Source organism: Silurus meridionalis, chromosome 16 (assembly GCF_014805685.1).
Source record: "Silurus meridionalis isolate SWU-2019-XX chromosome 16, ASM1480568v1, whole genome shotgun sequence".
NCBI classification, from domain to species: domain Eukaryota; kingdom Metazoa; phylum Chordata; class Actinopteri; order Siluriformes; family Siluridae; genus Silurus; species Silurus meridionalis.
The window spans coordinates 17,199,735-17,214,453 of NC_060899.1; the positions used below are offsets into that span (position 1 = coordinate 17,199,735).

The 14,719-nt window shown below is 40.3% G+C and overlaps 1 protein-coding gene across 4 annotated transcripts in view; it reads right to left on the minus strand.

Moving 5' to 3' along the window:
• Nucleotides 1-12,830: 12,830 nt before the first annotated feature.
• Nucleotides 12,831-14,719, minus strand: part of trappc1 (trafficking protein particle complex subunit 1) — a 3,972-nt gene continuing 2,083 nt past the window's right edge. For all 4 annotated transcript variants that reach the window (XM_046869689.1, XM_046869687.1, XM_046869686.1 and 1 more), the window contains exons 3-5: nt 13,489-13,559; nt 13,256-13,394; nt 12,831-13,092 (exon numbers count right to left, since the gene is read on the minus strand). In XM_046869689.1, the coding sequence (XP_046725645.1) occupies nt 12,964-13,092; nt 13,256-13,394; nt 13,489-13,559 (339 nt within the window). In that variant the 3' untranslated portion in view covers nt 12,831-12,963. The remainder of the gene's footprint in view (nt 13,093-13,255; nt 13,395-13,488; nt 13,560-14,719) is intronic.

Genomic DNA, 14,719 nt, shown 5'->3' on the forward strand with positions numbered 1-14,719 from the left:
ACACACACATACAGTCGCACGCACACACACACACACACACACACACACACACACACACACACACACACACACACACACACAAACATGCGTGCGCACACAGTGTGAAACACTTTAAGAATCTGAGAAGCTCTCGCTGACACTTTGATGTGAATCTGCTGGTTCAGATCAGTGAAGGTGATTGGACAATGAGCAGGAAATGAAGAGCAACAGGCCAGTTTCAGTCTGACCAATCACAGTGCACGCTGCAGAGCCATTAAATTGACCAATCAGCTGCTGCCATGTAAAAACAAGAACAAGAAGAGGAAGTATGTATTTTTGGGCTAGGTTAGCACTTTTAGGAGTAGAATGTTCCAGAAAAATGTACCAGCATCTTTCTCGGTTTTAAACACACACACACACACACACACACACACACGAACACACACACACACACACACACACACACACACACACACACACACACACAAACACACACACTCACTCACTCACTGTGTTCGCTAACTCAGCTTCTCTGTCAATCTTAACATGTTCAAACAAGACATACAAATATTTCAGCTGTCAGACAAAGAATTTTTACATCATTTGTATTTATTTATTTTTTTATTCAATTAACAGGAATATTTCCACATCAGTGTTAGGATTTATGATGAACTGTGACAGATTTAATAATAATGACTAATATTTAGACAGCAAGAGAGAGGTGGGGAGAGAGAGAGAGAGAGAGAGAGAGAGAGAGAGAGGTGGGGAGAAAGAGAGAGAGAGAGAGAGAGAGAGAGAGAGAGAGAGAGAGAGAGAGAGAGAGAGAGAACAAATGAAATAATTAATCTTTCTTTAATGTTTCTTTGATCAGCCAATCACAGCTCACCATTCACTGTGTGTGTATGTGTGTGTGTGTGTGTGTGTGTGTGTGTGTGTCTGTGTGTCTGTGTGTGTGGTAAGATTCCAGGTTTACATGTGAACACTTGCTGAGTAAAGCAGAGAGAATGTATGCCTGCAGTACACAAACACACTCACACACACACACACACACACACACACACACACACACACACACACACACACACACACACACAGGACTCCACCCTCAGTATGGTGGCCTGCACTCTGACCCCGGTGTAGGACAGAGTGAGGGATGGAGAGGAGTAAGGTGATATTTGGAGGCATCTTCAGACCTGATCTCTGTTCCACATTTACAGAAAACTGATCTGTTCCTCACCCATGTTCCAGATGTTGAAGTATGATGTACAGAGCAGCGTCTATGTTCATTATAGCTTTCAGAAGGGAACAGCAGCTTCCTCTACACACTCTAGATCATCTTTCTACATTCTACACACACACACACACACACACACACACACACACACACACACTGCAGGTGGACACCAGCATGCTCCTGACCACGACCTGATCCTGGAGGGAATCAGTGTTAGAAAGAAAAAACAGCTACATCTACAAACTGTCTGTGTGTGTGAGAGATAAGTGTGCTGTTGGTTGATGTAGACACACCCAAACCTGCAGTCATCTTGGCAATTTTACACACACACACACACACACACACACACACACACACACACACACACACACACACACACACACACACACAAACACACACACAAACACATTGCTCTCAGGAAACTACTTTTACAAATCTATGCAGCACTGGAAGGTTTATAAATTGTGTGTGTGTGTGTGTGTGTGTGTGTGTGTGTGTATAAATCTCAAGCATTAACTTGACTAACCTTCACACACACACACACACACACACACACACACACACACACACACACACACACACACACACACATGTATATATATATATATTTGTGACCTGAGTGTGATGTTCCACAGTGACTTTCTGACTTCCTGTGTGGAACAGGAAGTGGTGAAACGGTTACTGACATGCCACCATTTTACACCTCTTATCTGTCTCCATTTGACTAATTCTCTCAATCTCAATCCTCTTATTTTCTCATTCTCTCATCCTCTCATTCACTCATTCACTTCACTTTCCGTGCACAAACATGCACACACACACACACACACACACATACTGGTTTTATGTATTAGGTGGACTTTGCCTGGTAAACAAGTTGTACCATGGTTTAAAGGTACCCACCCTTCCCCTTGTGCTACAGTGATGCTACAAATGTCAAAAAATCTAATCAGCTCTGAGGAAAACAAATTTCACTTCAGAATTACTTTACACAAATTTAAACAATTTATATAAAGACCTGACATTATGGTTGTATATGAGGACCTGCTCGGAATGTCCGCCTTCTGACAAAAATAGTGTTTGTAAGGACATACGGGCTTTATCAGGACATTGGTTTTAACAATACACAAACAAGACATCACACAGTATTGAAGGGACAGGCATGTTTTATTGGCCCTCTGACACACACAAACACAGACTTGACAGCATGGTGCACTATCAAGACATCAGTGACTTAAAAGAACAAGTCCTTTCCTTGTAGTTTTCGGGACTTCTTTTAGAGTTTTTAGTCTCTGCAAAATATTCATAAACAAACTAACCAAAAACCCATTATAAATGAAATTTGATAACCAAGATGTTTAGATATTTGAATGTTTAGTGCATAGTGAAATCTCCAAAATGCTCAGTGTTATATAAAGCTTGCAGAGAGCTAGATATACAAATGAATTACATAAAGACACTTAAACCAATTTAAAATGAGGAAAATTGTAAAGCTAATTACAATCCTAATAAATCCCACCCACGATCAGCTGCCATAATAAAGAGCTAGTGTTATTCAATCACTAGTCATAACGTTATAAGATCATAACGTTATGCCTGGTGTGTACATTTCTTGATGGGAACTCCAAAGCTTTTCTACGTCGCTCTGGGAATGGGAGTTTGCTATTGCCATAAATGTAGATGGGACATCGAAGAACTCAATTGTATCAATGAGTGTATGCAAACATAACCACAGACAGTAAGTGAAAGAGGTATGATGGCAGAGGTTTGTTTAGGACTATAAATAGCAAATAAATGTGAATAATGTTACCTTTTGTAATATAAATTCTTATTGCTAATTAATATATTGAAAAAAGTGTCCTGAAAAATCCTGAAAAATCATAACCTAAAAAATGCAACGCATAAACCATTTTCCTCTTCTGGTGTCCGATTGCTTCACATCCCTGTAAAAAAGAAATCATCATTGAGTACATTAGCAGTGTGGACTGACATATTATGGCGCATATTAAACATGGTTAGAACAGGTTAGAAAACCTACTGATCTGTGCTGGTGTCTTCAGGAAGCATCCAAATTCGCAGCATCAGCCCCACTCTCAGAGTCACTTCCATCACTAGCATCAATGTTGAGTTTATCTTAAAAGCAGATGCAAAAATTAATACTACTGTATGTTTCGTTTGTAACTAAAAGCTCATCGATTTGAATAATCATAACATTAAAGATTTTCACCAATTTATCTTGATGCCTTAATACTAGCCTAATTCTACACAGGACATATCAAGGACTCAATTTTACAATTTAAATGCATACCTTTAATTTCAAAGCTGAGGTGATAAAATAACAAGGTTTTTGTATATTCTACTGAACAGTAATATGATATACAAATTATCAATATAAACCTTTGTCATATTTTCTTTTTGTTCAAGAACTGTTTTTGTTATTGTAAGATACTGTTCAGTACATATTTAAAAACATAACCAAAACAAATACTCAGTTTATAATTATTTAACAGAATTTCTTATGACAAAAATAATGTCTATCAGGCAACCTTACTTTTTTTGTCTTTTCACAAAGTTCTTTTGAATCCTGTTTCTTAGGCTTAGATTGGCCCTTTACAATGGTAATCTAAAATAGACAAAACTAAATGCTTTTATATGGACCTGTCCAGGGATATTTTAATGGCTATTACCTCCCTTTAGGCTGGACACAAACCAATTAGATTCTCAAAGCATTTTTGATTTTAAACATACATTTAGCTTCACTAACGTTTCAAATTTACGCTCGCATTCCACTGACTATCTGATGTACAGACAGCAGTAAAATATTGGAGTTATTCCAAAAATCAGACAATGTAAGCCTGGCTGTAGCATCTTCTTAACCAGGTTAACACATTTGGACTATCATTTGGACATAATTAACAATATATAAATATTTTTTTACTTTTCATAATCTTTTGGCTCTCTATTAATTTGCACCCATATAATTGACACCCAGCAATATAATAATACGCATGATGCATTAACTATAATCTATTTGGGTCACTTTTGTTCTCATGATATACAATCACCCAGGTCACATCTGCTATGTGGTGCTTCTGTAACAAACCCTTACCTCTGAGGGATAAGGAAGTACAATAGTCAGTAAGTCTACATCTATAAGATGCAAATTTGAAAGAAATTAATTTAATAAAGTTTATGGTGCTCATACAATAACTTTATAAAGTGAAGTCCCTCGAGACCAGGTTTCTGTCAGACACTATACACACAGCTGATGATGTACATTGACTATCACATTACTACAAGGTACAACAAATCTGCTATGTGGCGCTTCTGTAACAAACCCTTACCTCTGAGGGATAAGGAAGTACAATAGTCAGTAAGTCTACATCTATAAGATGCAAATTTAAGAGAAATTAATTTAATAAAGTTAATGGTGCTCATAAAATAACTTTATAAAGTGAAGTCCCTCGAGACCAGGTTTCTGTCAGACACTATACACACAGCTGCTTATGTACATTGACAACGTCCCCATATACCCAGTGTACTGCTAAACCATGTCTGTTCCATATACACTCAGATAAACACTAAACATGTACATCACTAAAGCCCTGATATACCATGTATTTGTCAAACACACGGACACACTAATACTCCTTTGGTAGAGGACTCTTACATGATGGTCTATGCATGTCCTTATTAGACACAGTGTTCTCATAAAACAGGTCTCAGCCATACACACTACATACACACAGACTAACTCAATCCTAACCCCAGCACCTAAAACTGCACACAAAATCTCAGTCATTTTGATCTCAAGACATGGTTCACAGATAGTGTTCACCCATCCAGTCAATCTCTCCCAGTGACTAAGAGAGACAATACGTACTGATAAAAACATACTAAAACAATGCAAAGTACCTGCAACATTTTGGGAATAAATAATCAGAATATGATTTTTATAAATTACCTTTTCTCACTCTTCTCCTGGATCAGCAGCCTCCAACTCATCTACTGCAGTAACCTCTAATGTTTTCAGCTACATTCTAAAAACAGAAACAAGAAATCTTTCTCACATTTGTTATAAACATTAAGTAGCCCTAGAATGTATTTGATACTTAAGTCACATTTTAATGCAATTAATTTTACTGCATTAGCAACCATATCAAACCAAGACATTAATTTCAAAAGATACATAAAACTAAGTTTTACACAAAACATTTAATTTAAAACAGATTGGTATGTTTAGAAATATTTAAAAAAAGCATTTGGATCACCAGCAATTGTATTATTAACAATCGCAAACAAGGTCTTAGTATTTAGTCCGACATACTAGGTTTTGCAGAACTGCTAGTTCTACAAATGACTATGCATAAAACTGTTTCTGTGAAAATTCCAGTAGTTTCCACCAAGATTGAATCAACAAATATTCCTTTTATTTTTATTAGAGCAACAACAATCTGCCACTTCCTTTACTATTGCATTTTACAGATACTCTATAAGGTCTATGTCAGGCTTTTGGGGTGATTTTATGCACTGTATATACAGTACATTAGCAAAGCACACTGTATATATGGTATATTATTTACACCCAGCAAGAACATTGCTGCCTTAACTATACTATAATATTTGGGTCACTTTTGTTCTCATGATATACAATCACCCAGGTCACATCTGCTATTTGGTGCTTCTGTAACAAACCCTTACCTCTGAGGGATAAGGAAGTACAATAGTCAGTAAGTCTACATCTATAAGATGCAAATTTAAGAGAAATTAATTTAATAAAGTTAATGGTGCTCATACAATAACTTTATAAAGTGAAGTCCCTCGAGACCAGGTTTCTGTCAGACACTATACACACAGCTGCTTATGTACATTGACTATCACATTACAACAACGTCCCCATATACCCAGTGTACTGCTAAACCATGTCTGTTACATACACACGCCAATAAACACAAAACACATGTAAATCACTAAAGCCCTGATATACAATGAAACAGGTCTCAGGCATACACAGTACATACAGATTTATAAGATATAATAAGAGCTCAATATAATTTCACAACTGTAAAAAAATATATATTACCTGTTTACTGTGTTCGATGATTGCCAGAGTGTCTGCTGTTGCGAGGTTAAAGAGGTCTCCTCATCAAAAGGGACTGAACTGAATACTCCACACCCTGAATAAGAAAAAATGAAATATTAATCCAGTCGTGAACTTCACACCAGTTTTATCCTAATGCCCTGTCTGTTAATGAAAGCAGTCTAGGTCAAAAGGAACATAGGATGGCATGTGTGAATGGACCCTTACCTTTATCTGAATTTATATATTTCCAGGTTTGTCTTTCCCAGCAGATGTGTAATACTCCGTCTCCTGCTTTGGATGTTCTTTTCTTCTTCTGCGCTTCATCTCAGCCATGTTAAAATGATGCTGTTCTTCCCCACAGAAATGAGTGTTTATTTAAACTAAAACCTTAAATTGTTAATATAAGTGGTGTTTATGTAAAACATGTCCAGTGATAGAGCATGGGACAATGCTGAGGAGAGCTGGGATTTAAACTCTCCATCACACTGACACTCAAAGATATCAGACTTCTGATGTGTTCATTCTGCTTTACTTCTGACTACAGTATTACTGAGTTATGAGTGAAGAGTATCAGGGGTTATTTACACCCTCACAGTGATACAGCAGTGTTTACACACTGTACCATCATCTCTATCTCACACTCAGACCCTCACCACCGCTCCAAACTCAGCCATGTAACTCCCGCGCCGCACGCACTCAGCTGTTTCCGGTCGCACGCGCTAACCGGAAGTGATGTTCTAGTGACATTAAATAGCATACAGCCTTATAATAAACAAAATAATAACAATTAAAAGCAGTTCTGAGTAGTTTGTAAGCAGTCCGGGTGCTGTGTGTACAACAGCTCACCTTACAACACTGCACGCGCTAACCGGAAGTGATGTTCTAGCGACATTAAATAGCATACAGCCTTATAATAAATAAAATAATTAAAAGCAGTTCTCAGTAGTTTATAAGCAGTCCGGGTGCTGTATGCCCAGCAGCTCACCTTACAACACTGCACGCGCTCTGTGGCCGGAGCGAACGCGTTTAAAGAGCCGCGAGGATGCGCGCGGCTATCAGCTAGCGGCTATCAGCACTGACTATTATTAGCTAGCATCCATGCTAACATACAGACATTTCCTTCATTTTAATTCGGCCAAACGCACTAAACCCAAATTTATACAGTGCGCATTCGGTACAAGATTTATCAGTAATTAGTTATTCAACTCAGGTTTTAAAACTAACCATTGATAATGTTGCTAACTAGCCAGCTTTAATTTATGCATTCTTAAGGCTAAATTCACCCCAATCTCCAGATTCCAATGAAATATTTCTTACAACATTAATTTACAACAAGGAACCGAGCTCTTGGAATATATCAATAGTCTACTCATTAAGTTTATGAACTTTATAATCATACCTGGCTTTTAAAGGGCTGGATAATGGCTGTTCAATGTGTTGGCAAACCGAGTCTAATGAAACTCCGCCTTAAAAGGAACACGTAGGATAATTGACGTAGGTCTCAGCCAATCACAGAACGAAAAATGGCAATCAGCGCTAGCCAATCAGAAGGCTCAAATTTTCACACATGTGTGAACGGATTGCAGTACCGGCTCCGGGCTACAGGGGCGCACTACGAAATTCCAAAGTTACACTGTGTTAAGTCAGTTTCGGGTGTTTGTGGTATAATGGACATGGACTGAAATTTTGAATTTCAGCTCCTCTAGTATAGATATATATAGCCACAGTGCGGGAATTATGAGGACACCTGTCCTGTCCCCATAATCCCAAATGTCCCCATAATGTCGGTACGTAATCAGGTCAAATGTCCACATAAACCACAAAAACCAACACACACACACACACACAAACACACAGCCACTAAGTGTGACCATATTAGGCAAAATACAGAGATAGTGAGAAATTGGTTATCATGCACACACACACACACACACACACACACACACACACACACACACACACAGCATATTCTGAAAAGTAGAGAGATGAACATAATATAAATATCAGTCTGTTTTAGTAATCAGGGTAAGAACAGTAGCGACAGTAAAACAGTTGGGACAATAGAACAAGAGGAACAGCAGAGACAGAAGAACAGTAGAGCAGTAGGACAGTAGGGACAGTAGATCTGTAGGGACAGCTATACAGTAGCATAGTAGGGACAATAGAATATTTGCGACAGTAGGGACAGTTTAACAGTAGGGACAGTTGGACAGTAGAATAGTAGGGCAGTAGAGACAGTAGCAACATTAGAACAGTAAGGACAGTAACAGTAAGGATAATAGGGACAGTATGGTAGCAGGACAGCAGGGACAGTATGGACAGTGGGGCAGTAGGGACATTAGGACAGTGGAAAAGTAGAGACAGCAGGACAGTAGAGACAGTAGGGGAGTAAGGTCAGCAGGGACATTAAGATAGTAGAACAGCAGGGCAGTATGTACAGTTGCACAGTAGGGGAAGTAAGGACAGAGGGGCAGTAGGAACAGTTGGACAGTAGGGACATTTAGACAGTAGGGCAGTAGGGACAGTTGGACAGTAGGGACATTTAGACAGTAGGGCAGTAGGGACAGTTGGGCAGTATAAACAATAGGACAGTAGGAGCAGTAGCGACAGTAGAGTATTGGGGACAGTAAGACAGGGGGGACAGTAAGGCAAGGGGGGACAGTAGAACAGTAGTACAGTAGGGACAGTAGAGACAGTGAGGCAGTAAAATGAGAGTGTCAGGCTGCTTTGAGACAATATTCGTTGGTAAAAGCGTTATACAAATAAAAAATTATTGAATTGAATTAATGCAGTAGGAGCAGTAAGGAAGTAGGGATGGTAGAGACAGTGGGGCAGTAGGAACACCAGAGACATTAGGGATTTTAGGACAGTAGAAAAGAAGGGGCAGTATAGACAGTAGGGCAGTGGGACAGCAGGGACAGAAGAAACAGTAGGACAGTAAGGTTTTAGGGACAGTTGGGGCAGAAGGACAGTCCTCTGTACAGTGGATGATGTCTTGAAGTTTGGAACTTCTTTTACTATAGTGTTTTGCAGATATTTACTGCAGGACCTTCAGTCCCTGCTTTCAGTAAAGCTTCAAGAAGAGGACAGCAGCTCAGCTGGGCAGGGGTCAGGTGCAAGACATATTTCATAACATTTTATTTCTTTGACTTCAAAAACTCTTGTGTTGATGTCACAGTATAGTTTGGGTCATTCTCCTTCTGTACCCTGGAGCCCCATCAGAGTGGTTCTGCAGCATTTGACTGAATTTGAGCAGAAAGTAAAGCTAGTCAAATAATCATTACACACCACTGAGGGGTTCCATCATCAGTACACACCACTGAGGGGTTCCATCTTTAGTACACACCAGTCTAATTGCCGCTTCTGAAGGCTCTGCTCTTTCTCTGTTGGTTTTTCGGATCCTTCATTCACATCTACTATGAACCACATAGTGAGACTTCACATTAACACATCCAATTAACATTCATCACCTGGAATCAACTTCAGTTCTCCTCAAACCTTCATAAAATAAATAAGAAGAAAACATATATAGAAAGTGAGACAGTGAGTGAAACAGTGGGTAACACAGTGAGAGAAACAGTGAGAGACAGTGACAAACAGTGAGACAGTAAAATAAAGTGAGATAGACAGTGAGTGACACAATGAGAGACAGTGAAACTGAGATGGACAGTAAGTGAAACAGTGAGACAGTGAGTGAAACAGTGAGAAAGAAAGTGAGAGAAACAGTGAGAGACAATGAGACGGTGAGACAGTGAGTGAGACAGTGAGAGAAACAGTGAGTGAAACAGTGATACAGTGACAGTGGATGTAGAGAACAGGAAGTGAAGGCGTTCTCACAGTTGAACATGGAGAAGTGTGACATGTGCACGAGAAATCTTCTGCAGAGGAAGTGAGAGACTGTGAGAGAGAGTGAGTGAGAGAGAGAGAGAGAGAGAGAGAGAGAGAGAGAGAGAGAGAGAGGAAACCTTTAAATTTTGAAAAGGAATGAGCGCCATCTGCAGGTCACATGCTGTTGGTCAGTTTGATGAAGTTTGATCCCCGATAGTGTTTCTCATGTGTCGGTGGTTTAATGACATTTATTGAAACGAATGTCTCAGTAAGATCACTTTCTGTACACTTCCCCACTTCATCTCACCTACTCTACACACACGAGTCAGGTGTGCGTTCATCTCACCTACTCTACACACACGAGTCAGGTGTGCGTTCATCTCACCTACTCTACACACACGAGTCAGGTGTGCGTTCATCTCACCTACTCTACACACACCAGTCAGGTGTGCGTTCATCTCACCTACTCTACACACACGAGTCAGGTGTGCGTTCATCTCACCTACTCTACACACAGGTCAGGTGTGTTCATCTCACCTACTCTACACACACGAGTCAGGTGTGTGTTCATCTCACTCTACACACACGAGTCAGGTGTGTGTTCATCTCACCTACTCTACACACACGAGTCAGGTGTGTGTTCATCTCACCTACTCTACACACAGTCAGGTGTGTGTTCATCTCACCTACTCTACACACACGAGTCAGGTGTGTGTTCATCTCACCTACTCTACACACACGAGTCAGGTGTGTGTTCATCTCACCTACTCTACACACACGAGTCAGGTGTGTGTTCATCTCACCTACTCTACACACACGAGTCAGGTGTGTGTTCATCTCACCTACTCTACACACACGAGTCAGGTGTGTGTTCATCTCACCTACTCTACACACACACGAGTCAGGTGTGTGTTCATCTCACCTTCTACACACACGAGTCAGGTGTGCTGTTCATCTCACCTTCACTACACACACACACGAGTCAGGTGTGTGTTCATCTCACCTACTCTACACACACGAGTCAGGTGTGCGTTCATCTCACCTACTCTACACACACGAGTCAGGTGTGTGTTCATCTCACCTTCATTACACACATGAGTCAGGTGTGTGTTCATCTCACCTTCACTACACACACGAGTCAGGTGTGTGTTCATCTCACCTTCACTACACACACACGAGTCAGGTGTGCGTTCATCTCACCTACTCTACACACACGAGTCAGGTGTGTGTTCATCTCACCTTCATTACACACATGAGTCAGGTGTGCGTTCATCTCACCTTCACTACACACAGTTGAGTCAGGTGTGCGGTTCATCTCACCTTCACTACACACACACACGAGTCAGGTGTGCGTTCATCTCACCTACTCTACACACACGAGTCAGGTGTGTGTCATCTCACCTACTCACACACACGAGTCAGGTGTGCGTTCATCTCACCTTCTCTACACACACGAGTCAGGTGTGCGTTCATCTCACCTTCTCTACACACACGAGTCAGGTGTGCGTTCATCTCACCTTCACTACACACACGAGTCAGGTGTGCGTTCATCTCACCTTCTCTACACACACGAGTCAGGTGTGCGTTCATCTCACCTTCACTACACACACGAGTCAGGTGTGCGTTCATCTCACCTACTCTACACACACGAGTCAGGTGTGTGTTCATCTCACCTTCACTACACACGAGTCAGGTGTGTGTTCATCTCACCTTCACTACACACACACACACGAGTCAGGTGTGTGTTCATCTCACCTTCTCTACACACACACGAGTCAGGTGTGCGTTCATCTCACCTTCACTACACACACGAGTCAGGTGTGTGTTCATCTCACCTTCACTACACACACGAGTCAGGTGTGTGTTCATCTCACCTTCACTACACACACACACACGAGTCAGGTGTGTGTTCATCTCACCTTCTCTACACACACACGAGTCAGGTGTGTGTTCATCTTACCTTCACTACACACACGAGTCAGGTGTGTGTTCATCTTACCTTCACTACACACACGAGTCAGGTGTGTGGCTGCGGCTCAACTAATTTTCATCTCCATTAAGTAGGGTATTTTATTCACTTATTTTATTCACTAAATAAAGCAATTCTCTTTAATGTAGTTGATGCAGACTCATTCATTATGGATGTAATTTTCCATGAATCTGCTCTATTAGAGATTAAAATATCACTTATCTAGTGAACGTTAGCTTGTGTACAATAGCTTGTAGCATAGTGCACTGTAACTAACACACCAAAGCCGTTTCCCATGCAGTGTTTTATTTGGGGCGACTTGGAATAATGTAATTTAACATGAACACACAATTAGCATATAGTTTATCTGTGCAGTTACTAAATGAGCTCTGTGCTACGTCTGAACACCACACTGTATTTTTATAATCAATTTATATTCTGTTCTTAAGTGTCTTCATTCATTTGTAAATAAAAAGTTAAACATTTTTTTTAATTCCTTGTTTTTATTGTTGTGATTATTTTTTATGATAGTTTTACTTTCTTTATGTAAAGCAGTGTGAATTAGAATTGTAATTGACGCAGTCTCCATGCTACAATAATAATGTACTGTGTCTTTATACTGTAAGTACAATTTAACTGTATTATTTGTGTCCCCCCTCAAAAATTGTGTGTGCGTGTGTGTGTCACTTCTCCACAACAGAAGTAATTCACACTAAATTACATCTGCAGCTCATACATATTTTTCTGAATAGTGACTTTATTGAGGAGATTCCAAACAAGAAAAACAAAACAGCAGCAACGGTACAAGCAACATCATCTTCACACACACACACACACACACACACACACACACACACACACACACACAGTTTATGCAGCACGGACACTGAAAAAAGGCAGTGCTCTGATGAATGAGTCGAGTTTGCTGGAGAACAGTTCACTCTGTAGGCTTCCTCCCAGCTCACATAGCGGGTTCTTCACTATACACTCCACATAGACCTATATATACACACACACACACACACACACACACACACACACACACACACAAACTTTTAATTTAATTGTTCTCTCTCTCTCTCTCTCTCTCTCTCTCTCTCTCTCTCTCTCACACACACACACACACACACACACACACACACACACACACACACACACACACCGTGCTGTAGATCTGATGGAGAACATCTCTGCAGTTAGGAACTCCCAGATCCGTGTTCATCACAACTTTGATTCCTGTTGGAGTTTCATAATAATGAAGTTTATAACGACTTGTCTGAAATGACACAAACCCGTCCTTCCTGATACACACAACAAAGTTAAGGAAACACACACACACACACACACACACACACACACACACATATATATACAGGTTAAGTTGTTAAAGGATACATGTCGAGTGGAGACATCTTACTGACAAACGAGCGAATGGAGAACAGCATTCCATACATCAGCTTAAACTCCTAAACACACACACACACACACACACACACACACACACACGAGAAACAGGTGTTATTCAACTTCGTAAATGGTGAGTTCTCCACACTCTCTGAGGTAAAGTTTGGTGTTTCTCAAGGATCTGTCTGCTTTTCTCGTTATATCTGAAATTATTATTATGAAATTATGAAATTATTAGGTATTCGCTTCCATTGCTATGCTGATGACACACAGCTGTATATTTCAGCAAAGCCAGATGAGAGAGATCAGCTTAACAATGTTGAGAAGTGTGTAAAGGACATTAGACAGTGGATGCTTGATAACTTCCTTCTGCTCAACTCAGATAAGACAGAAGTACTTTTACTAGGACCACATGCAGCTAGAAGTAAACTTTCTGATTCTGTAGCATCTCTGGATGGTGTTTCTGTTTCAGTGTGTACAGCAGTCAAAGACCTTGGTGTGATTATTGACCCGAGTCTTTCCTTTGAGTCTCACGTGAATAATATCACCAGGATCTCCTTCTTTCACCTTAGAAATATTGCTAAAATTAGAAATATGATGTCGTTACAGGATGCAGAAAAACTAGTTCATGCTTTTGTAACATCTAGATTAGACTACTGTAACGCTTTACTGTCTGGGTGTTGGAGTAAGTGCAGAAATAAGCTTCAGTTAGTTCAGAATGCAGCAGCAAGAGTCCTCACTAGATCTAGAAAATATGATCACATCAGCCCTGTTTTAATCATCTACACTGCTCCCAATTACATCTCACACTGATTATAAAATACTACTACTGACATATAAAGCACTTAACGCTCTCACGCAGCAGTATCTGAGTGAACTTCTGTACCAGTATGATCCTCCACCCCTACTTAGATCAAAAGGTGCAGGCTATTTGTTGGTACCTCAAATAATGAAGACTCCAGCAGGGGGCAGATGTTTCTCTTATAAACCCCACAGTTATGGAACAACCTTCCAATCAGTGTTCGGGACTCAGACACAGTCTCAGTGTTCAAGTCGAGGCTGAACACATATTTATTTAGTGGAGTGTTTAGTCAGTAGGTGTTTGTGAGGTAAAGGAGCAGATCTGGAGGGATCATGGATATGGAGTGTTTGGTGAACTGGGATATTTGTATGCTGTCGTCTCCTCACTCTCACACGTTCACTCAGGTTTGTTGATGGTGGT